This window comes from Sorex araneus, chromosome 1 (genome assembly GCF_027595985.1).
Source record: "Sorex araneus isolate mSorAra2 chromosome 1, mSorAra2.pri, whole genome shotgun sequence".
Classification (NCBI taxonomy): Eukaryota; Metazoa; Chordata; class Mammalia; order Eulipotyphla; family Soricidae; genus Sorex; species Sorex araneus.
Genome location: NC_073302.1, coordinates 359974750 through 359998796, shown reverse-complemented (window position 1 = coordinate 359998796; position 24047 = coordinate 359974750). Strand labels below are relative to the sequence as shown.

Genomic DNA, 24047 nt, shown 5'->3' with positions numbered 1-24047 from the left:
GTATCACTCTTTCTTTCTTTTTTTATTTTTTTATTTATTTTTTATTTTTTTATTTTTTTTAAGTTTTTTATTGAGTCACCATGTGGAAAGTTACAAAGTTTTCAGGTTTAAATCTCAGTTATACAATGCTCAAATACCCATCCCTTCACCAGAGTATCACTCTTTCTTAACCACCACTAGTGGGCGATCACTTCTTTAGAATGTACCTCTAATGCTTCCCAATAATGCTGATTCCTATCAGACTCCCAGATCAACTTTCTTCCGGTGCCTCGACAAATTTATGTCCCTCCAATCAGAACATGAATTTTCCTCCTGTTGGTTTACACCAAACACAGACCCTTCATCAGTACCTGACAACTTAGCACCCCCCATTTTCCACCCCTAGCTTAGCCATCCTTTGGCCCAAGCCTCTCCTGCAGTGCTTATGGAACCCTAATTTGAACATGAAAATCAGTGTTTTTGAAGCAGCACCTTTTATTCAGCTTCCGCACCCCAGAGAAAGACAGATTTCTCCCCCTTCTTTATGGGTTTTCTCCAGTAGCACCACAAAGTGAAGAGCAAAGACTCTAGCATTCATGTGCCCAGTTGGTCTGGGTGCTGCCATTTATCAGGATGTGATCTGGGGTGGATGATTATCAGCCCTGTGCCCCTGCTTCCCTAAGTGAAGTGATGCCAGCAGCTTATCTCACAATGCTGCTGCTGCGAGATCACATCAGTCAACAGGAGGACCAGGCTCACAGCAAGCCACATGTCTATGTCAGCAATTGCCACTACCATTCTTATTCTTATCATGATACTACTCTAAATGGTGACAGGGGTAAGTGAAAGTTCTCAGAATTTAATCTCAGCTAGATGGGAAACTGAATGGAATATATAGCTCTTTGATGGGAAGCCATAGCCTTTTTTTTTAACCTCCATTTCTATGTTTGCAAAGACAGGTAACAAAAACCCCCTTCCAGCCTAGAATTCTTATAGAGATAGAAGGATCTAACTGGTTTGTCCAGATTTCTCTGGGGCTGGCACTCCCGGTCTGCATATTGTATTTTTTATAATGGACAATTATTGCAGCTGGGAGGAATGGCTGAGAGATTAGTCCTCTTTTCCTCTCCAACCCACTTGCCCTGCCGTCTGAGAAACAGAGCATCCCCATGGCAACAACGGCAGCTGGTCCCTTGATAAGAGAACTAGAGCCGGGCAGCCAGAGCCACTGCTGCAAAGGAGACGGCCCAGCCTCGGAGCAAGCGTGCCCTCCCCTCTCCTGTCTCCTCAACCCCGCAACTGCACTGATTGGTAAGTGATTGCACTTTTTACTCCAAGAACTTTAGTGGTAAGAAAAGCAAGTTTTCAGTAAGGTTCAACTTCTTTATGTATTCTGGACAAAGAAGGCTATCTCTGGTGGTGTGGGGTGAAGGGGTGGGGCTGCGGTTTCTGGAGCGCGGCTGGTCTTGGTTAAATATAGAGCAGAATAAGGCATTATTTTTAAGTCTCTTCTTTTTTTCTTTTTTGAGAGAAAGAATGAGAAAGAGAGAGGGGAGAGTAAGAGTCCTGCATTCTATAAGAGACCAAGTCCTTGAAAATCAAGTTGGGAAGTTGTAGGATGAGCATTTGTAGCTGCATATTCACACAAGCGGAGGCTTATTTTCCAAAGTCTCGAAGAGTGGGCTTAGCAAAAAGCCTTTACATGCCCTACTTTAAATCACTGTTCCTTGAGAAAACAGTAAAAATGTAGGTCTTTTGACTGAACACATTTGATTTTATGGTGGCAGTTTTTGACCTGACTTCAATCTTCAGAGTAAAAAGAGATTTGATAAAAGCTATAAAATTTATATAACTAGAATTTTTAAGATGACATCACATTAAGCTATAGCATAGTAATATTTTTATTTTTAATAAAATAGTCTTCAAGTTTTTATTCAGCCAAATCTATCCTGATTACTTAAGGGAAATTCTTTAGATTGCCACACCACAAAGCTAAGCGTCCCCTTGCTCCTGACAACCAGTCATAGTCACATTCCCAAGATCTGAAAACTGGAGATGCATAGTTGTGTAGCCAACTTTACACGTTGGACCATTAAGGTACTGTCACTGGCTTCCAAGAATGTCAGAGATGGGATAAGGAGATGATTTAAGTGACTCAATTTAGATAAACCCATCTAATCACAAGTTAGGGACTAAGAAAGCAAAAAAGTCAACTCACACATGAAATGTTAACATGCTCTGAGACCTGGACTAGGAGCTTTACAAATATCTGGTTGTCGATACTCTCAACAACCCTGGAGAGGAAGCACTTTACTCCCATTTTACAGATGTGGAAGCTAAGCGTCCAAGAGGATTATGTAACTCAACAAGTTTTCCCAACTAGAGTGGTCCAAGTAACCAAATACTTTTTTCCTTCAATTGCCTCCAAACACCAAATACAACAAGAAATGTTCGATCCGTGAGTCAAATTATTTGTTCTAACACCCAACTGGGTAATCTACTCAGTGTAAGAAATGCAACAAAATGCATCCGACAAGCTTTTGATGTCAAACTAGACAATTTCTTTTCCTTAGATATGGAAATAGCCACCCTATCTCCTGCAGAAAGGATTTGCTCTGATATAGGGGAGTCAGACTCCTCCAAATGTCTTCTCAGTTCCAATCACTTTCTTTCTGCCACTTACTGGGATTCCTTCCCTGGAACTTCTGAACTTTCCTGGACTTTCAGTTCCTATTCTCAAAAGGGAGAGTGACCTTTGCCACTAACAACCCCTGTATATTGTGATATGGGCTAATAAATCTTCTCTATTAGAGAAATTGCTATTTACACAGAATTAAGAATTAGCAAGAAGCTTCTAGACTTTAGCATCTGGGACCCTGAAGACCTCCTCAATGATATTCTGGGTCTCTGTACATGCTATACTGAACAACCTCCATTTTCTCAAGAAACAATAATGAGAAAAATTATATGGACTTATATGCCTTTATTCTCTAATAGAAAAATCAGATAAATTCTGAAGAACTGATATTCTGGTTTTGTTATAAAGTTTCACATAAATTCATTAGGTAGTAAGAGTGGACCAGAAAGGATCAGAATCATTTTGTTGGCTTTTTTTTTTAGTCCATTTAGCAGAAATATTCCCATTTCTGCTACAGGAACAATGTGTGTGACTGCAGTACTTCCTGAGATCCAGGGATGTTACATAATTACTTCTGAGCCTATATGTACTCAGGTTATTTAGGAGAAGGCAGTCAGGGCCCTATTATTATTTCACAATGACTGTTCAGGTCACCAGGGTTTCTGCTATAACCTAAAGATTTGATTTAACCTTGGTGACAAGAAAATGTTTCCTAGAGAAGATTTTATGAAATACTTCCAAAGAATCCCTTCTGGTCTTTGTTTTCTGATTAGAATCCAAAGACCTAGGGACAATATTTAGGTGTGAAAGAGCTGATGCTTCAGGAGTTTCTGAGTGATAGCCAGCTGCTGAGGGCGATGGGGAGAGTAGTGGGAGAACGCAGTGCTCTCTTGCTGGTTCTTGGTGCTCTGGGGGAGACTAAGTTAAAGAGAGTGCTGCAGGGCCAGAATCAGGAATGGGGCGTAAAAATGTTCTAATTCTTAGTTTAGAATTAGTCAGACTTGTTCCTGTACTCATGATGCTCAAACATTCTGCCTAGCACAGGGTATTCCTATAACCAAGTCTTAATTCTGGGGTTTTTGTGAAATCCCAAATCTAAAATCATCTTTCAGATTCCTAGGGAACATAAATTACATGTTTACTGCCACCATTCTTATAATCACCCTGATTTAAAACAGTGCTGCTATTCCACAGACAGCGTGATCCTGGAGGAGGAAGCATATATGCTTTTTTGTTAGTAATTACTAGCTAATCCTCACCTCATTCACAGGCCTGGAGCACCAGACATAATTCAGCTCTCAAGGGCAGATTACTGCCTTTCAGGAACTGTATTGTGAAAGCCATCTTGCTCAACTGAGTCCTTCTATGATTCAGCTTCTAGATTAGATCTGATGATTTTTCAGAGTTTCACTGTTAAACAGGTTTTCATCAGCCAGTTACCTATTGTGATATAAAATAGCAATTCTCAATCCAAGGCCTTATCGCTCCCACTTGACCCCCAGGATGCTCCATGGGGCCCATGATACAAAACTGGAGGCTAACCAATTAAGTGGGGCATGGGAGGGGGTGATGCAAAGGAAGGAAACAAGTTCTGAAGGAGACCACAACTGGAAAAAGGTTGAAAAACTCTGATATAGACTGATGCACAACAGTGGCTTCTCCTGACTCAATATTTACAGTGTAAAGATCCTAGAGATGTTCCATTTAATCCGCAGTTACTCTTATCTACTAATACTATTATCTCTACTTCACAGAAAAGAAACTGAGGGCAATAATGTGGGGAGGGGTTTGCAGAGCAGGACATACATTCCTAGGAGCAAGCCTGTAGGTGTTACAAAGATGTCCACCTTTGTAAATTCCATAAAAGTAGCCATAATTTGTAGGGAGAAAGGGCAACGCAATTACAATGCTTTAGACTCCATTACCTTGGTCCGTTTTTTAAGATTAAGGTTCTTCATCAAAGTCACATGGCTTTTTTTTTTTTGAGGTGAGATTTATTTGTGTGTGTGGGGGGGTGGGTAATATATTTTACTTTTTTAGGTAAATGTTAAGATGTCATTATTAAAATATTTGCAGTCATAACAGAACTTAAAAATTTTTTCATTAGTGAATCACCGTAAGGAACAGTAACAGACTTACAAACTTTTGTGCTTCCATTTCAGTCATACAATGATTGCATACCCATCCCTCCACCAATGCCCATTTTCCACCACCAATGGTTCCAGCATCCCTCTCACCACCCCCACCCCAACCCTTCCACCCCACCCCAGCTCTGTGGCAGGGCATTCCCTTTTGTTCTCTCTCTCCTTTGGGGTGTTGTGGTTTGCAATAGAGGCATTGAGTGGCCATTGATAAAAACAGAACTTTTGATAATTGAAAATCCAGGAAATTAAGTTTCCTGATTTTTCCATTTACTTGTGGTGCCAGAGATTGATCTGTGGGCCAGATACATGCAAAACAAGTGCTCTGCCCCTGAGCCATGTCCTTTACCCCAAATTTTCTCTTTATTTGTTTTTCTTATTTGTATTTTTGTTTTCTGGGCTGCATTTTCCAGTGCTCAGGGACTTCTATTGAGGTGAGATTTAATCTAGACCTATTTGATGGGAGAACCCAAGTTCAAATTAAGTAGCCAGCTGTTAGACACAGAGGAGCAGTCAAATACAAATACTGGAACTTGCCCACTAGGTAGATAAGAGACAGTTGTTGTTGGCACATCGGACCTACAGCACAAGGTGGAGGACCTAAGTTCAAATAATCACTAGGTGTGGAACCAAGGGTGAATTATTTTAACCTCTTTGAACCCATATAAATATTTGAGTAAATATTTGGCAGGTTCTCTGCTGGGTGATTTTCAACACAAGCCTTTGACCCAAAAGCAATAAAACTGGTTTTATAGCCTATCTGAGGCTGTGTTCTTGCTGTTAGACTCAGCCCTGAACACACACTTCCCAACTGTCAGCCCCTTAGGTTCCCTCCCCACTCAAGCAGGTGGGGCTTCCCTGTGATCCCAGGGAATTGCCAGTTGCTGTACAAACACTAAGAACAATGGTTTGAATTGATTTCTGCTGAAGTCACTCAGCACAATCAGTTTGCTCAGAGTGACATTAAGAGCTGGGCTCAAGTAATCCATTAACGGCCCCATCTGCTATCCTATGACCTCATCGTGGAGGGGGAGAAGCCCTCCAGTCTTCCCAGAGAAACTGACTCATTCCTCAGAAGACAACCAACTATGAGCTTGAAATGTTAATACAACTGGTCTGTGGGTTCATTTGTTTTGAGTGATCCAGGACTCTCAGGAGAATAAAGAGGATCATTTCAATCTTATTTCTCTCCATCCATTTTTGCTGTGGAAGGGCATGAGTAATAAATTATCTGAAAAAACTCAAGAACCAGAATCTAGGAATACTCAAATGAATATTTCCTATAAATCTTAACTAATGTTCTTCTCATTCAGACCTGACACATGTCTATTCTGAATTTCTATTCCTCCTGTAAAATAGCTACAACTAATAATAGCTCAGGAAGATTTAGTGAGTTTGTGGCCTAGGAAATATAGGAGTTGAGAGGAGTAGATGGGGCTGAGAAGTAGCTATAATATCAAGATATGTAGGATAAAAATAAGATCAATTTTAAGGGCTAGAATCTTTGCTATCATATCTTATCATCCTTGTAATATGGCCAGGAAGGAGCCACATTACTTTTAAGTTTCTTCACAGGATTCTTTTATGGGAAAACTAAAATCCTGGTACAATTAAACTCAAAGAATTCTCTTAATTTTAAGGGACTTGGGTGTACAATGAAAGTCTACAAAACTGGATTTACATTCAGTCTTGGTTCTTCAATATGTGCCTAAATAAATCAATTTAGTTTTGGAGCTTCATTTTCTTGATCTGTAACCATAGCGGGACTTTGGAGGATCCCATAGTGGGTCATCATTGGACTATGTAGGATCCCAAATAAGCCAGTTTATTCAAGATTTTCTGTAACTCTCAGCTAACTTGTTTCAAATTCATACTTAACAAATAAGTTTCCAAACTTCAAGTGCCTCTGAGAGAGGATGTGATGAATCCTGATAAATCCATGTGTGTGCATGCATGTGTTTGTGGGCGTCAGTCTGTGTCTGTGCATACATCAGCTTTCTCTAATTTGGTTGCAATCTTGAGTCGCTAAATAAGTTTTAAGAGAGAGGCAAAAAAGAATTGAAGTGGGACCATGAAAGTAAGTGTTTGATAATTTAGGACTTACTGAACAAGTCAATGACTGAAATGAAAGCATCCTAATGGATTTCGTTCTTGTACCTCCATAGTGCTGAGGAAGAAATCATCTGTTGGTGATGTCCACTGAGAAAATGGAGCCATTAGAGCTCTCAGAAGACAGGCTGGACCAGCTTGACCCACGTTGTGGCCACTTAGGTAAACACTGCAGAGTGAATGTTAGAGCCTGGGGGTGGGGGTGAGGAAAGGGGGTGTATCTGTCATTTAGTTTTTTTTAATTGAATTACTGTGAGATACACAAAAAGTTGTTCATGATTGAGTTTTGCTCATACAGTGTTTCAACACCTGTCCCATCACCAGTGTACCGTTTAACTCAAAGAATTTTTTTGTTTAGTTGGTTGGCTTTGGGGTCATACCTGGCAATGCTCATGGGCTACTCCAGGCTTTACACTCAGGAATCACTCTTGGTTGTGTTTAGGGGACCACATGAGATCTCAGGGACCAAACCCTGGTCTGCCTCATGCAACACAAACACCTTACCTGTTGCATTATCTCTCCAGCCCCTAGTTTGTTTTTTTAACAATAGAACAAACCAAATTTCATTTGGTTTGGTGATGGGAAATGTACACTGCCATTTAATTTTAAGGCAAGTCAGAGGGAAGGGCTTTGAAATCTCATAATCTATGTCTTCTGCTGACAGCCAAAGTCAGAGACACAGGAAAATAGCCAAGAATATGTGGTCTGTTAGTCAACACGCGGAAGAGACGTTCACTTAAGTTTTGAAAAAGAGACAAAAGACATTGCCCTCTCTTTGGAGTCCGACAGAGTCCCAGGCAAAATGTTTTTGAGGCAATAAATGGAATGTGGCTATAGAGCTTATTTCCAGCATTTCCAACACACTCATAGCCCCACATGCATTGCCAATAAAATATTTCAAATATCTCTCTTTGCCTATCAAGACAGAATTTTAAATAGCCTTTTTCTGCTTTATTGTCAATCTGTTTCCTTTCCTGAACTGACTTTTTGCATAACCTTTGTAATGAAAATACCAGAAACATTTCTGCCTCTACCCATTTCTAAAAATGAGACACTCAGACTTTTGATGGATGGGTCTTTTGCATATTCATAGTCTTTGTTTGTGCCTTGCCTGGTTATGACTACTCCCCTCATCTCTCTCCATTTGCCATCAACATATTTTATGTTTGGGATTTCTCCAAAATTGGGCGAAAGTACGGCTTGAAGTCAAAGTCAAATTTGAAGTAAATGTCTTGCACTTGTATGTGCATTACCTCTTAGGGTTGAAATCAGGTCCATATTTCCTGAGACCCCACAGCTGGTGCACATCTATTCAAAGCAGCATTCATTGAAGAAACATTTACGGCATGTTTATTCTAGGGGGAAATTAGCAAACAAAGCTTTGCGATTGCCTTTTCAACTAATTCCTGAGATATACAGTTCCGAGATACTCGGTTTAATTCTGATCCCATAATCTTCCAGAACTGTATCATTGTATCTGGCCTTCTACATCTCAGTTTCCTCCTTCCCTAGATGAGCACTTCTATCTTCCCTAGAAGTGGACTTGGTGTGAAGCCTAAGTGGAATGATGTGTTCAAGTTAATATCAATAATTAACCACTGACAAGATATAGCCATTGACATATCAGGAAAAAAACATTGTCCATCCCTTCTCTAGAATGATGTGAATTCATTTAATATAAAAGGGAGAGCCAATAAAATCCTCCCTCAGGACTATTTTTGCATACATAAACTTATAGCCTATTTAATATCTTACACATACTAGAATATAATCAATGTTGATTATATTAAACAGAATGGAACTATTTAAGGTTTTTTAATGTGAAATTAAATATCTATTTCCAACAGCAACAACAACAAGTGTTCATTAATTATGTATAGAATGGTTGAAGAGAATGATACTATTTAATTTGGAGGAATTTTATATATTGTGATTTTTTCAAGGTACAACTGAGTACTTTATTTTTATATATTAATGCTCACTTAGTATTAACCCCTAAATTTCCTTAATTTAATTTAATTTAATTTTTTAAATTTGTGAATCATCGTGAGGTTACAGTTACAGATTTACACATTTCCGTGCTTGTGTTTCTGTTATTCAATGTTCAAGAACCCATCCCTCCACCAGTGCTCATGCTCCACCACCAATGAAACCAGTATCCCTCCCACCCCCCAATCCCATCCCCCCTACCCCAACCCGCCTCTGTGGTAGGGCATTCCCTTGTGTTCTCTCTCTCTTTGGGATGTTGTGGTTTGCAATAGGGGCAATGGGTGGCCATTGTGTTCATATATATTGTGATCTTTAGTAATATGTGCTTATTAAATATTTGCAATACTGGATTTTCTGAAGCAAAGGAATATATAGATCCAAAACCCAATAAACTATAAGAACCCAGAAATAAGATCATTTTATTCCAGAATCTAGCTCAAGTTTTGGCATAAGAAGGAACATAATAAACATTTATTGAATTAATGGATGAATGACATATTATATCTAGACTCACTGAATTGAGTGAAATATTTTACATATTAGTTTTAACTGTTTTAAATAAATTTTTTATAATGTTTTCATAAAATAAAGTAGTAGAGAGGAAGGGAAGATGGAAGAAATGAAGGACCTAGGAAAGAAGAGGGACCAAAGAAGGAAGAATGAGGAGGTGAAAATACCCATTCAACTTCAGAATATCCCGTATTCATTCAGAGTTAAAGTTCTATCCAGATTATATTCTGGATAGAATTCTGTATTCTAGCCACAGTGATTTTCCAGGAAAAGCAAAATAGCATTTTTGCATTGTGTCTTCTTTAAATAATAACATAATAATTCCTCGTGCAAAATATATTTAAGCTCATTCATTCAAGAATATATCTAGAAAATGTTTAATCATTGCAGCTAAAGAAATAAAAGACAAAAGTTTCTCATAAAAGAAAGTAGAGATGCATCTGCAGAATAGTGACTAAAATATCTTTTAAAGGTGTTGCATGAAAAAAAGGTGTAGATGTTCAGAAAGTGAGAAAGGTACTCAGATTTGGGGTTAGTATATTTGTGAAGAAGGGGGTGTTTCCTTGTGGATCTAAAGGGAAAGGGTTAAGAATAAGCAGTGGCCGGAGTAAACATTTGTTTTACATCTGAAGTGTATCAAATCATGCTTTACTAATATTCACAAATTTAATTCTCTCTCACCCCTACTCACATTGTTTTAATATTATTCCCACTTTGAAAATTCAGAAAACAATGAAGTTTCTAGAACTAAAAGTTCAAGTTCACAAAACAAGAGTCAAGATATGACCTCAGGATAATTTGGCTTAACATGCTTTTTTTTATCAGAGGAAAAGGCACATTAATATTTAATGCCAAAAATACAATCTTTATTCTATAAGAAGAGATTATCATTATAGAACAAACAAGTGCTAGAATAAAGAGTTCAAAAGAAAACAATGTAAACAAAAGTATAGAAGAATAAGATGAATCATAGAAATTACTTTTATGGGCAAAGAAATACCAGATTGGTTCATTAAATAAAATCTGGTGGATACGAAAGAAAAAGCGCTATTGAGGGAATAAAGAGTACTGATAAGTAAAGAGATAAATAAGAGGACAAAGGACATTGGGCTAAGGTGGAAAAAATATAACGCAAACTTAGGGGGCTATGAAAAGATCAAAGTTAAAGTCCAAGTACAAATAATCAGTGTGATCTCACTGGCAATTGAAATAAAGGCAGGGGAGGTGTTTTCTGAGAACCTTAGGGCAATATCGAAGATAAAATAAGGCCCTATATTGTTCTGGGGCCTAAAGAGAGCATGTCTTATGCAAAGGAAATTAGGAAAGACCATTTTACAAAGAAAGCCTAAACCCCAATCAGAAACTTAACACAATTGTGTGGCCAATCTAACAATATTTCAAAGTACCTCCTTCATTTGTTTATTCATCTCTCTTGAGTTTTGTTCATTTGAGATTTTACAGAATCCTAGTCTTCCATGATAATATGAATGTTGATATATATACATACATATTTATAAAAAGCTACTGAAGTTCACTGTAGAAGAGGTGAAATAAAACCTGTTTTTTTCATACCAGTTGTTTCTGTTCCAATCAGGAGGTATGATTGGGTACCAACCAGTTTGTTATGGGATTCTCATTTGTGTTACATTCTCTTTTCTTTGCATCTTGCAAAATCAGATGAACTTTCAGACCAATTCATTAAGGACTGTGATCTCAAGAAGACAATAAAGGGAAAAAATGGGCAAGTCTCACTGAATATTGAATCAGATAAGAAAAAACCAAGAAGAAAAGATACACCAGCACTACATATCCCACCTTTTATACCAGGTAAGGGATAATGAGATCACTTGCATAGCTATTAAGGAAAATTCCTTGCCATTAAGTCTTTAACCTTATTATACTATGGACCAAAAAATTTCTGAGAACCATGGTTGAAATCTACTGTACTAGATAGCATTTTTAAACAGATTTTTCCTTAAAACTATGGACATTTAAATAATTTATGTTATCCCCACATCTGGCTTAGCTGCAATATAGCCATCAGCTGTAACAGTTAAATTCCAAAGTGTTAGTGGTAAAACACAAGTTCATATTTCACTCATTGAAACGGGGCGGTGGGGGGTCTCTACAGGTTGGAAAAATAGTTCAGCAGAACACTTTCATTGTATGCATCAGGCCCAGGTTTGATCTATTGTACCTTGTACCTGTATGGTCCCCTACCCCACCAGGAATTATGCCTGATCACATAGCCAGGTGTAAGCCCTGATCACAGCCAGGTGTGGTCCCACAGCAAACAAAAATAAAAAGTGTAAGTTCTAAGGGGAGGGACAAGAAGGGAAATTCTGATCCTTAATTCAGTGCCCTGGACTGATGGATTCTAAAGTCACCATGTCTATCAGTATCTAGTTGGCATGGGTGTAGGGATGGGAGAATCCAGAGGGAAGGACTCACTGCCCTGGGAGTAGCACATTTCACTTCTTCATTCTAATTGGCTTCACCTAATTTCAATGAAGGCTGGAAAATTAGGACATCTGTGGGCCCAGGAGAAAAGCAAAAATAGTTTGGTGAATAGCTGACGTGCCTGTAACAACCTTGGGTGTGACATACGCTACTCTCTGACTACCAAACCTTTGTCTGGTTTCCTCCTCCCTGTCCCTCCTGGCTGCTAATTTAATTTTGTCTTTTATTCACTGACCACTTGCAGGATATTATAGAAATAGAATTTTGTGTTTTTTAAAGATAGCTGAAATATGAAGTAATATCATCATGGAGGTCTTTAGATAGGACACCAGGAGCCAGTGTGGGTGAGAAGTTATAGGAGGATTCCTAGAGGAGGCTCTTTTGGAGAGTTTATTAAAAATGGAGAGAAGTTTCAGGTGTAGGAGTGGTGTCACATGTGGTTTTTGGAGGAGAAAGTGGCCCATCTCTCTGACTAGGATAGACTTGGGTTATCTACAAGCCTAGGCAGGATTCCTGCCTCTGATACTATGAGCTGTGTTAAACTTGGGTATGTTCCATTTCCTCAAATGTGTGCTAGTAGTAGCAATAATTAGTTACTTATAAGGCTATATGAAGCTAAAGTAAGAACCAGGCCAGAGTGATAATACAGTGGGCAGTGCATTTGCCTTGCATGCAGCCGACCTGAATTCTGTCATTAGTGATCCCCATGCACCACCACCAGAAGTGATTCCTGAGTGCAGAGCCAGTAGTATAACCCTGGGCATCACAGAGTATGGCTAAAAATTTTTTTAAATAAAAATTAAAAGATAAGAACCTTTGCATATAAGATATCAATTCATATGACCCCCTGATTCTAGATCTCACTGGGAAGAAACACACTGTAAAAATAATTGCAAGAGGCTCAAGAGAATAGTGTAGGGGTTAAAACATGGGCCTTGCATATGTCATACCCTGCTTTAATCCCCATCACCATATAGTCCCCTGAGCTTTGCCTGGTAGAGCCCTGAAAATGCTGCCAGGTGGCCCAGGTAATCTCCAATACCACAGGGCCCAAGAAACACCACGTGGTCAGGTCACACTGATATGCCAAGCTGGTTGGCAGGGAACTGCCAGGAGCAGCCCTTGGGTCTCCTGCATACAGCTTGTCTAGTCTTCGAGAAGGTTAGCATCTTACTCATTTTTCATCCAAACTGGTCAAATTCATTGAGCCAAATGGAACAGAAATGTCAGTAGATCATTGCAAAGAGGGAAATACCCTCCACCTCGTCTTCACGAACCATGCGTTCTATCTCTAGTGGCTGATTCTCCCAGGTCATGTGGACAGAGTGACCAAATCCTCCCCCGCCATGATGATAAATTTGAAAGTTTGAAAATATACTCTATGGACCAAACATGATGACCTCTCAGTGTCTGTGTTGCAAGCTATAATGCCCAAAAGTAGAGAGAGAGTATGGGGAATATTGTCTGCCATAGTGGCAGAGGGAGGGTGGGAAAGGGGGGATATACCCGGGATATTGGTGGTGGGGAATGTGCACTGGTGGAAGAATAGGTGTTTGATCATTGTGAGATTGTAACCCAAACATGGAAGCTTGTAACTATCTCATGGTGATTCAATAAAATTTAAAAAAAGAAAATACACATTAACTCAGGCATTCAAATAAATGTGCAAATGTGGTGTTCAGTCTCAAAGATAAGGTTATGGGTATTTGACCCTATCTTTTCCTCACTCCTCCCTTAACCATACAGGTGTGTTTTCCGAACAGTTAATTCAAAGATATGATGTGCAAGAGAGGCACCCAAAGGGCAAGAATCCTGCTCTTCATAACACTGACCTGGAACAGAAAAAGCCAAGGAGAAAAGACACACCTGCCCTGCACGTGTCACCCTTTGCAGCAGGTAAAAGAGCTGGTGCAGAGAATTTGTAAGGGTGATGGGATGAGGGCATGAACCTTGCCATCTGGAGGTGCACAGGCATCGGCCTTGTCCCCCACCCTCCTCACACCCACAAATCCACATTGCACAGAAATCCTCTGGGGAAGAAGAAGCATTTATTGCTTCCTTTCATATTTACCTTCACTAGCAGCTTCCCAGGGGCAGACTTGGAGATTCAGGAGGGTTAGCACATTACTCATTTTTCAACAGAACTAGTCAAATTCATTGAAACAGAAATGTCAGGTGGATCCTCCTTCTCATCTTCATGGATCATGCTTCCTATCTCTAGTGATCAATTCTCCCAAGTTATGTGTACATAGTGACTAAAACTCTCAAAATAAGAGATTAAGAGAAGTGGTAGAAAGGCCTAAGTAGATGTACAAAAGGGAGATGGAGAAAAAGAATGAATATCTTTATATTTGTCAAGTAAAACCCACCAAAAACAGTTGCTGAACTACATTTATAATCCCATCCTATAAGTCAGGCAATGTGGAAAGCATATTTCTCATCCTAGATAAATTGTTGTAATCTGGGGAATCACTGTCACTGCCACTGTATCACTGTCATCCCATTGCTCATCGATTTGCTCGAGCGGGCACCAGTAATGTCTCCATTGTGAGACTTGTTGCTGTCTCTGGCATATCAAATACACCATGAGTAGCTTGCCAGGCCCTGCTGTGCAAGTGAGATACTCTCGGTAGCTTGCCAGGCTCTCCAAGAGGGACGGAGGAATCAAACCCGAATCAGCTGCGTGCAAGGCAAATGCCCTACCCGCTGTGCTGGGGAATAAAATATGCAATCATGACTAGAAATACTATAAGACTAAGTAGTACATGCACCTATTTGTTTGTTTGCTTTAAGCATTGTGGTGGGATTTTAGAGAGAAAATACACTGTTTACTGAGACCCTACTATATGTTAGGTACTGAATTTTGAATGTCTATTTTTTTTAATCACTTGAATGGTGAAGTAAATGGTTATCATTTCCTTTTACAGGTAAAGAACTGGGAAAAAAAGTTAAATAGCTTACTCAGTAATTCAAGGTCATTATGTGAATGAAACTGATGAATGATTTGCAGACTGATAGTAAGATTGAGGATGGGATAATTTAATAGATGGATAGATGGAGTGGATCAAATTGTGCTCAAGATCAAACACTGTTACAGAGAAGAACTGGCGTTCAAGCCCAGGCTCACCATTGGGGAATTTTTTACTATAGTATATTATGGTTTATATATACACCTATATGTAGCATTACAGAAATCTAAAAAGAGCACTTTTGATAAAAGATAAGATTAGGTTGTTATTATAAATCATGTTTTTCCTGGTTGTCCCTTTTATTTACTTTATTTGTTTTTGATTGTAGGATCATATCCAGCCATACTCGGGAGACTTCTGACTCTGTGCTCAGGGATGACCCCTGGCAGTGCTCCAGGAATCATATGTGATGTGGGGATTTGGATCAGGGTCAAGTCCTTGGCAGTCACATGCAAGCCAAAAGTGCCTTATCACCTCTACTCTATATGGCCCTATTGTTCATTTTAGTGAAGGAAAAATGAATCTCAGAAGAAACATCATAAAAAGGCAATTAAGATCTGGGATTATGGTACAGCAATTAAGACCTTACCTTGCATGAGGCAAAGTCTCATCAATTCAATGTTCAGCACCACATATGGTCTCCCAATCACTGTTCAAAGTTATCCCTGAGCACAGAGCCAGGAATAATCCCTGAGTGGGCCCAGTCTCATCCCCACCCCCCCAGTAAAAGTCAAAACACAGGGTTACACACAGGTCCACTGCTTATCAAGAAGCAGAGATAGACAAGCCATATGCTCAGAGGTATTCTCTGGAAAAACAGACCAAAGGACCAATTTGAGAGGGCCTGGATTTGCCTCTGTGAGTTTTTAAGTTACAGTAATTCCTACTTACACCCATATAACTAGCCCACACACATTTCTCGCCCTCTGACCAGATTCCATTCCAAGGACGCCGCCATTCAGTCTCTACTAACAGATTCAACCACGTTCAAAATAACTCTTTTCTATTCTAAATTAATTCTGCACTAGTCATCGTCACTGAAGCACCAAACTGTTGTCATCTCTGTAGGTCTTATTGTTCTTGTTGCTGTTTTTGCGACTCATTTGTTAGATAAATTTATGAGACCTTGCCTATCTTTCTGGCATTGAATTTGGTGTCCAATCCAGTCCCTCATACATAGGAGTACTCAGTAAGCAGCTTGATTTGATTTTCTGTTGGCAATCAGAATTGTGTAGTTATGAGATCTCCATAAAAAGACTTGTTATTTTCTTCCCACTTTGCATTTGTTATTACTGAAGTATTTCTGAGAGAAGACTTAGTAGAAGAATAAAAATATTATTGGATAGAGTCACTTTTAGTACAAACTATTGGATATGAAGTCAGAAGTCTCTTGATTTGATCTCTGGTTCTGCCCTGTGCTATCTTTTCTGACCCTGGGCAGTTAACACAAACTACTGAAGTTTCATTTGTCACACCCTTATCTGAAAGAAAGATGATAAAATCTGTGTGTCAGGGTTATTCATATGAGTACACAGAACATTTAACATTTTCTATTTCATTGAAATCCTCAATAGTTTCTTTTCTCACCATGCCTGGGTAAATCTTAAATTCTCTTCTCTAACTCAATTTTTAAAGGTGAAAGAGCTAAAGGTGATTTACCACTCCAATAAACTTGCTTATTCGGGGCTAGAGCAATAGTACAGCAGGGAGGGCATTTGCCTTGCACGCAGCCGATCTGGGTTTAATACCTGACATCCCATATGGTCCATCAAGCACCACCAGGAGTGATCCCTGAGCACAGAGCCAGGAGTGACCCCTGGACATCGCTGGGTGTGACCCAAAAAGCAATAAATAAATAAATAAACAAACAATAAATAAATAAAATTTCTTATTCAAGGACCCTCCTAAAAAGTTGAATGTCACCTGGCAATGAGGGCTTAATCTATACATTAACCTCTACATCAAAAGAGAGTAAGTAACCTTCTAGGATAATAAAATAAAAATGTTTAACAACCAGTACAAAGTACACAAACTGATGGGAGGAGTTAGCTAGTCATAGTCTCTACACATTATAGAATTTCTTGACTCAGCAAGTTGCTGTTGCAAGTATTTTCAGTTATAGATGGTGTTCTTCGATTCCACTTTGTTAGCATATTAGCTGAAACACTTTATTTTTGAAGAGCCTTTTAGTATCTAAAGATTTGGCAGTAATCAAAATGCTAGTTAAGCTGATAAGCATAGATTCTTTAGCAGATGTTTAGAGACAATCACTTTGCTTCTAACAAGGGTATTGAGAGGAACTCACATACAACTCAAACACTCCAGACACAATTTCTCTCATTAGCCCTTGGCAAGTGTGCACTGGACAAGTATTTGCTCCCTTCTAAATCTTTTGCTATTTTGACTCCCTTAGGTTAGTGAGCTGTTTGATAGGTTTCAATGGCCAGACAATGCTCTGTGAGGACCTATGTCCGGCTTTCTTGCCTGATCAAGGTCCGCTCCCAACTTGGGCCACACTTTTCAAGTTGTGCCTGACACAATTACTGCATGGCAGGGAACAGAGGGTTGAGATGGCTTTATATGGGCATCATATAAAGAGGCCAGCTTAAGAGAGAAGGAATCTTTGAAGTCTATGGCAAAAGGAACCAGGGAAAGCAAAGAAAATGGGGCTGGAAGAACTGGAAAGATGCCTTCTGGAATATTGTCCCATGAACTAGAGATCGAAGCCCAGTACTGTGATTGGATTTGCAGAAAGAGACCCACCTGTCCCTTGAAAGTGATATCTCCTGCAATGCTGAGTATAGAGCCATTTGTCATAAATGGTTAATGAGAAATGGTGGTTCCAAGTTTTGGCTCCCCCTCCATCAGAGACACACATTTGTGTTGTAGAAAAACAAGCCTTTTTTGCTGCTCCCAGTGCTAACATGGCCTAAGAACTGACTATAAGGTTTATTGACTTCCAGAGACCTTGATGTCATTTTTAGCTTTAAAAGCATGCCAATCTCTGACAGGCAGTCAAGTTTCCTAAACTATCCAATATAAGATAGAATAAATAGAATTGATGCGATAGTGTTGTAATAAATATTAAGATATCCTTGGAGAATTTCACAGCGAGTGAATTACCCAATGATCCCCACAATGTGATAGTGCTTTAGAATAGAGATGCTTGTCAGGTGTGATGGAAGCATAAATGGTTATTGACTTAAATAGATTGCACTGTAGCCTGTAGGAGAGACAAATTATTTTTCTCCAAATTTGGAGATGAATTTTAACAGATGAACTGAGACTCAAGTAGGTCAAGTAACCTACTCAAAGTTGTCTGAGCATCAAACACAAATATTTAAAAATACAAATGTTTTCAAGATTATATTACTTCAATGACATACTTCTGCTTCCCAGAAGAGAACATGAAGACTAAACTAGACAGACAACTGTTTATCAAATTGTGTCATCTTCAAATCACCAAACTAATGATATGAAACACCAAGAGCTAGATTTCAGTGCTGATAAACAGATGTCACTGAGTTAAGCAGCATTCTAAAAATGATAATCATAAAATAAGACTTTGATGAGCTACCACATATATTTTTATTGTAAGACATTAAAATGAATGATTAACTGTACTAATACAAAATCCTTGTCCACTTTGCCACCTGATACATTACTTGTATCCCTGTAGAAAATCGAGTCAACTTTGGGAAGGACTGACTTTGATTTTAATAACTAGATTCTTCTCCTCCATAGAACCCCGTGTGTGTGAAACAAAAAAAGAAAGAGAGGGGGAGGAGAGAGAGAGAGAGAGAGAGAGAGAGAGAGATGAGTGCAGAAGTAGAGGTGTCTTTGGGCAGTATACATGCTTATATGACTCAGTTTAAAAGATATCCAAAATAACTAGAAGTTGACCTGTATTTTGGAATCAAAAGTTTCTGACCCACTTAAGTAAACTTGGCTTCATGTGAGGAAATATCAAGGTAGGTAGGAGAGCAAGTTTAAGGGGATCAGCATAGCTTAGTCTGTTCTCCTGCCAAAACAGCCTTAATTCCAACTAAAACTCCAAACCTCTACACAAATGGGAGAAAACATCTCCCTCCCACTGTGTTTCATAAGCGATTTATGCAAAAGCCTTAGTTTCAGCCAAACTCTTGAAATTGTTTTTCTCCTCCAATAAATATCAGCTAATTGGTAAAGAACCCATATGAACAAACTAGGAACTGAATCAAATGAATAGTAATTACATTCTTCACATAGTTTTCATTAATTTGCCACTGTTGAGTGGAGTCCAGTGCCAGAGAAAGGCCTCCAGTGGAGCATAACTTTCCTCCCTCAAGTTCGGATCTTTAGGAAATGCTTTCGAAATGGACAGGGGATGGAGGGCAGGATGGCAAAAGCAGTGAAGATGGGCAGTGTTGGCTGGAGTGTGATGACAGAAGTCTAGCGGTCTAGTCTTGAATCATGGTTCCTTTGTCTTTTTATTAAAATTGCTCTACTTCATAAAATACGCAATGTACTAAACCACCCAGATATTCTGTTTAGATGGGCTTTTCTGGGCTCATCGGTCCAGAGAAATTCTGCTCAGGCTTATGAGTTTCATAGCCAGGTCAATGTTTTAAAAACAGAATTTTGTGGTACCCAGCAGAGGAAGACTCACTTTTAATTTTACCGTAAAAATGCTAAACAAAAAACTCAACCACCCTCACAACCCTAAAGTCTTGCAAAATAGGAACATTTTCATCTAACAAATGAAAAATAATGATTCCAAAGAAATTCCTAAAAATTTAGTCACATGGCTGTATTAAAGACCCCTTCCATATTCTTGCTCTCTTGTGTGCTGTGAAATCTGTAAACTTTTGACATTTTTGTTTTGTCTTGTATTGGGGTCACACCTGGCGGTATGCAGAACTTATTCCTGGCTCTGTACTCAGGGATCACTCCTGGCAGGTTTGAGGGACCATTTGGGGTGTCAGGGATCAAAGCCAGGTCATCCATGTACAAGGAAAAATGCCTTACCACTGTACTATCACTTCGGCCCCTACTGACATTTAGAAATAGGAAAACCTGACTTTTTTGCTCCCTGGTGTTGCTCTGATAGCTTTCTGTTATTTCCATATAACCTTTTATTTAGTCATTGGTGTCTCATAATACACTTGAGATTCTGAGGTATGAACGTGCTAACTGTACACAGATTAAGTGAGTGGCCAGCTGAAATGCAGAGCACTTGAACCCCACCCTGCTTCCCATCCTACTGTACTTCAAGCCTTTGAGGCAGATTATAAACAAAACTCTGAGGTTGGGTGTCCCTTATCACGTTAGAATCAGAGCAGTGTCCTCATTGAGTCACTGCACCCACTGGGAAGATCAAATAAGACCACTCAGAATCCTCTGTCTTCGTTGGCACTTTTTAATAGTTAGCTTTGCAGACACTGCATGACTTCTGGGCAGCCAGCTCCTTCATCCTGTGTCTATGCTGTCAGATTTGTCTGACATTTTCATTAGAGGCATCTAATTGCAGGTCTGTGCTTTGTTTTTCAGGTGTGACACTGCTCCGGGATGAGAGACCCAAAGTGATCATGGAGGATGACGAGAAAGATAGTGACAAGATACCTATTTAAAGCTATGTCCCTTGAGATCACATGTAAATAGGTTAGATTGGTTCCCAATGGTGACCTAGGGAAAAAATAGACTTGGTTCTGCTCCCTTTTTGAAAGTCTGCCTTTGAGATCCAATTCCTTTCCCCCAGGAGGCATTCTGTATCAGATTGCTGGTCACCTCTTTCTCTCTCCTTCCTTGAAGTTGATTTCTAGTCCCACACTCTTGAATTTTCATCTTTTAATGCAGTGGAAATGAATCAGACCAACTGAAACTAGGAGATAGAAGAAAAGGTGAGTTCTCAGAACAGAAAACATGGATCACAGAGTAATCTTATTTTAGATATGTATCTTGCTTCTGGGAAGGACTTGACATAGCACCATCCACATACCAGTCCAAATGGGGGTTCCCTTCTGCCTGTGGGTGAGAGTATATTTGCGAGTATATTTGCTTACTGCTCTGGTGAACATGGACTTCATTTTATTCTACCTTAAGAGTTCAAGATTCTCTTGTTGTACTTGGGAATCTAATGCTGTACTTGGGAACTTTGTAGTTGATACCTTAAAAGAAAATGCATAATCTAGAATACTCAACCCAGTCAACCACTCTTAAACTATAAATCTAAGGCAGAGGGCTCTGATCTATGTGAGAAGCCTGGAAATAGATCTTATTTCACTTATTCTTTTTTTAAAAAAATGTTATTGTTGTTTTGGGGCCACACCCGACAATGTTCAGGGGGTACTCTAGGCCCTGCACACAGGGACCATAACTGACAGGGCTTAGGGGGCCATATGGGATTCTACAAATTGAACCCCAGTTGGCTGCATGCAAGTCAAGCACCCTGCCCACTATACTATCACTCTGGCCCCCTATTTCTTTTATTATTTGAAAACATTTCTTGTCCAAGTTGTCTTACAATCTGTGCATTGTCGTTAGTGTGCTATAACAAAATGCCATTTCTTGATTAATTTGCTTCAAAACAGCAATGTCAAGAAAAGCCATTTCTACATTTTAAGTATTGTTTATTTTGGACCCAATATGATTTCTTGGACAGGTGGGGAAGATGTGGTGCTAGCTAGTGAACAGGGGTCTCTCTGGAAGACTGCCTGGTCCTGCAATCTGTGTGCACCACAGGAAGGTTTTGCACAGAGGCCTCATCAACCAGCATATAGACTTGGAGAAAGGTGAAAACTATTGCATAAAGGTAGAAAGATAAAAATACAAATCCTGCCGAAAATGATGATGTGGAAGTTCTGTAGACACCTTGGCCCCAACAGTTGTTCATCCATTTTTCTATCCCCCTTATAATGGTAGAAAAAATGCAAGACCCTACTGGCAATAAAAATACTTCTATTAAAATCTCTTTCTCCCAGTGCACTTCTCCTGGAAATACTGCTTACTTACAATTATAAAGAGCAAAGGTTGTAAAAGATTCAGTGTTTCTCTGATTCATAAAGCTTTAAAAAAAATTGAAGTCGTCATTAATCTTTAATAGTCGAATGAATAGAAAATATATAAAATTCTAGATATTCAAATCATCTGAGAAATAAATCTTAAGTTCTGCACCTCTAAGCCTCATTAGAAATAACATATAGAGGGGCTGGAGAGAGAGTACAGGAGGCCCTCTGCACGCATACAGCTTGCATGCAGCTGCTTATATCAGTCTGTTCCCTGACATTGTGTGACCCCTAGAGGTTCACTGGGTGATCTCTGGAGACCCTAAGCACAGTTGGTACCTGGACAATCCTCCACACTATAATACCCTAGCAGTATAGTATCCTTAGGTCCTAGAACTAAACCTCTTTCCAACTTGGCCAGAACTACAAGAGAAGGGTCCTCGCCCCCGTGAGGACAACTTGTGAGCACCCTCCCCCTCCCCCATCCCCATCAGCACCAAACAGAAATAACTGATGGCAACCATCAGACACTGCTTGTACTAAAGGCCTAAAGTTTTATTTTTATTTATTGTTTTGGGGCCACACCTAGCCATGCGAAATGTTTATTCCTGGATCTGTGTTCAGGGACCACTCCTGGTGGGACCAAGGAACCTTGTGGGGTGCCAAGGATTGAACTCTAGTTGGCCACATGCAAGGCCAACACCCTGCCAACCATATTAACTTTGGCCCTGGATGCTCTTTGTGGAAGAAATTTTGTACCCTCTACTTTTCCCTCTTCCCCACCCCATATTTCACTACCCTCACCTTTTACCTCAGGTCTGAAGTCCAGAGAAGTCACAGACTGTGTTCCTAGGCATCACTCACCTCTTTGGTCCCAGGGCTCTTTTCTCTCTACTGAAGGTAACCAAGGTTGTGGAGGTGTAGCCCATGAGCAGGCTGTAGGCTGAGAGCTCGTGAGGAGACAGGCCAGGAGGTGAAAGAGACAGCTCAAGTGGAAGAGAACACACGGACCCTAAATTTAATCCTTGGTACCACCTGATTCCCTCGCCAGGGGTAGCCTGGTGCACTGCACCCCTTAGCTTCACCCCACAGGAGGTGGCCCCTGAGCATATCTTCAGGCAGAGCTTTTTTGGAGATGCCCTCAAGCCCCCCGTAACTGCTGAATATGACCCCACTGAGAGAAAAGTGAAATACAATTATAGGTCTATGCACTATAGGATTGTCTCACCACCAGTTTTCTTCAGGAATTCTCTCCAAGAAAACAGAAAACACGGGTGCAATCTTCCTCTACCACAGCTTGGGATAGACAGTCCTGGGGCTAGTCCAGAGTGTGCGTGTCACAGGTCACTCAGGAGGCCTCCCTGTTTCTGAGCGGAGCCTCATGTGGGTAATCCGCTGGCTCTTGCACAGACAAAGGTAGCCAGAGGTGGCAACTAAGCAACACTGGCAAGTCCCTAGAACTTCATTCGTTTCTTAATCTTGAAACAAAGACAATAATTTCTACTCTGCCTTTTGAGAAATAAAGTGGTGTGTGCTAAAAAGGGAATGCTGACCCTGTGGTAACATGGACAGTTTCTTTTTTCCTCTCAATATCTGAACTACCATATTGTAAAAGTTTGTAACTTAACCAATTGGTACTGAGAAAAAATAGCTCATACTTAAAAACAAATAAATAAAAACTTCTGCTGGTCTTCAGGAGCGATAGCACAGTGGGTAAGGTGTTTGTCTTGCATGCGGCTGACCTGGGTTTGATTTCTCCATCCTTCTCAAAGAGCCAAGACAAGCTACCAAGAGTATCCCGCCCCCACGGCAGAGCCTGGCAAGCTACTCATGGCGTATTCGATATGCCAAAAACAGTAACAACAAGAATCACAATGGAGACGTTACTGGTGCCCGCTCGAGCAAATTGATGAACAACAGGATGACAGTGATACAATACTACAGAGCTGGTTTTCAGGATCTGATACTACGTTTCCATTTTAGTTCTTTTGCAAAAAATTATTTAAACAACCATGATTTACAAAACTATTGATATTTAACTTTTAGACATGTACTGTTCCAGCTCTAATAACCAGCGCCAACTTCCCTCTACCAGTGTTCCTGGATTCCATCCCACCCCCCAAGCTGCCACCTTATTGTAATTTGAGACTCATGTTTTCATTGTAAGTCTCCTTCAGAGTAGGAACTGTGCCTTTTCACTCCCAAGTCCCTATCTCCTGAGTATTGATTAGCCGTGACCCGTGTTTTTTTTTTGGGGGGGGGGAACACA

General features: G+C 39.9%; 1 protein-coding gene across 1 annotated transcript; it reads left to right on the top strand.

The window, feature by feature from the left end:
- The first annotated feature begins 1164 nt into the window (after positions 1–1164).
- PPP1R17 (protein phosphatase 1 regulatory subunit 17) lies at positions 1165–23837 on the top strand. The gene is made up of 5 exons (XM_004606971.2): positions 1165–1290; positions 6924–7029; positions 11044–11193; positions 13573–13722; positions 20325–23837. The coding sequence occupies exons 2-5, from the start codon at positions 6951–6953 to the stop codon at positions 20402–20404; spliced, it is 459 nt and encodes a 152-aa protein (XP_004607028.1). The 5' UTR covers positions 1165–1290; positions 6924–6950; the 3' UTR covers positions 20405–23837.
- Positions 23838–24047: the final 210 nt, after the last annotated feature.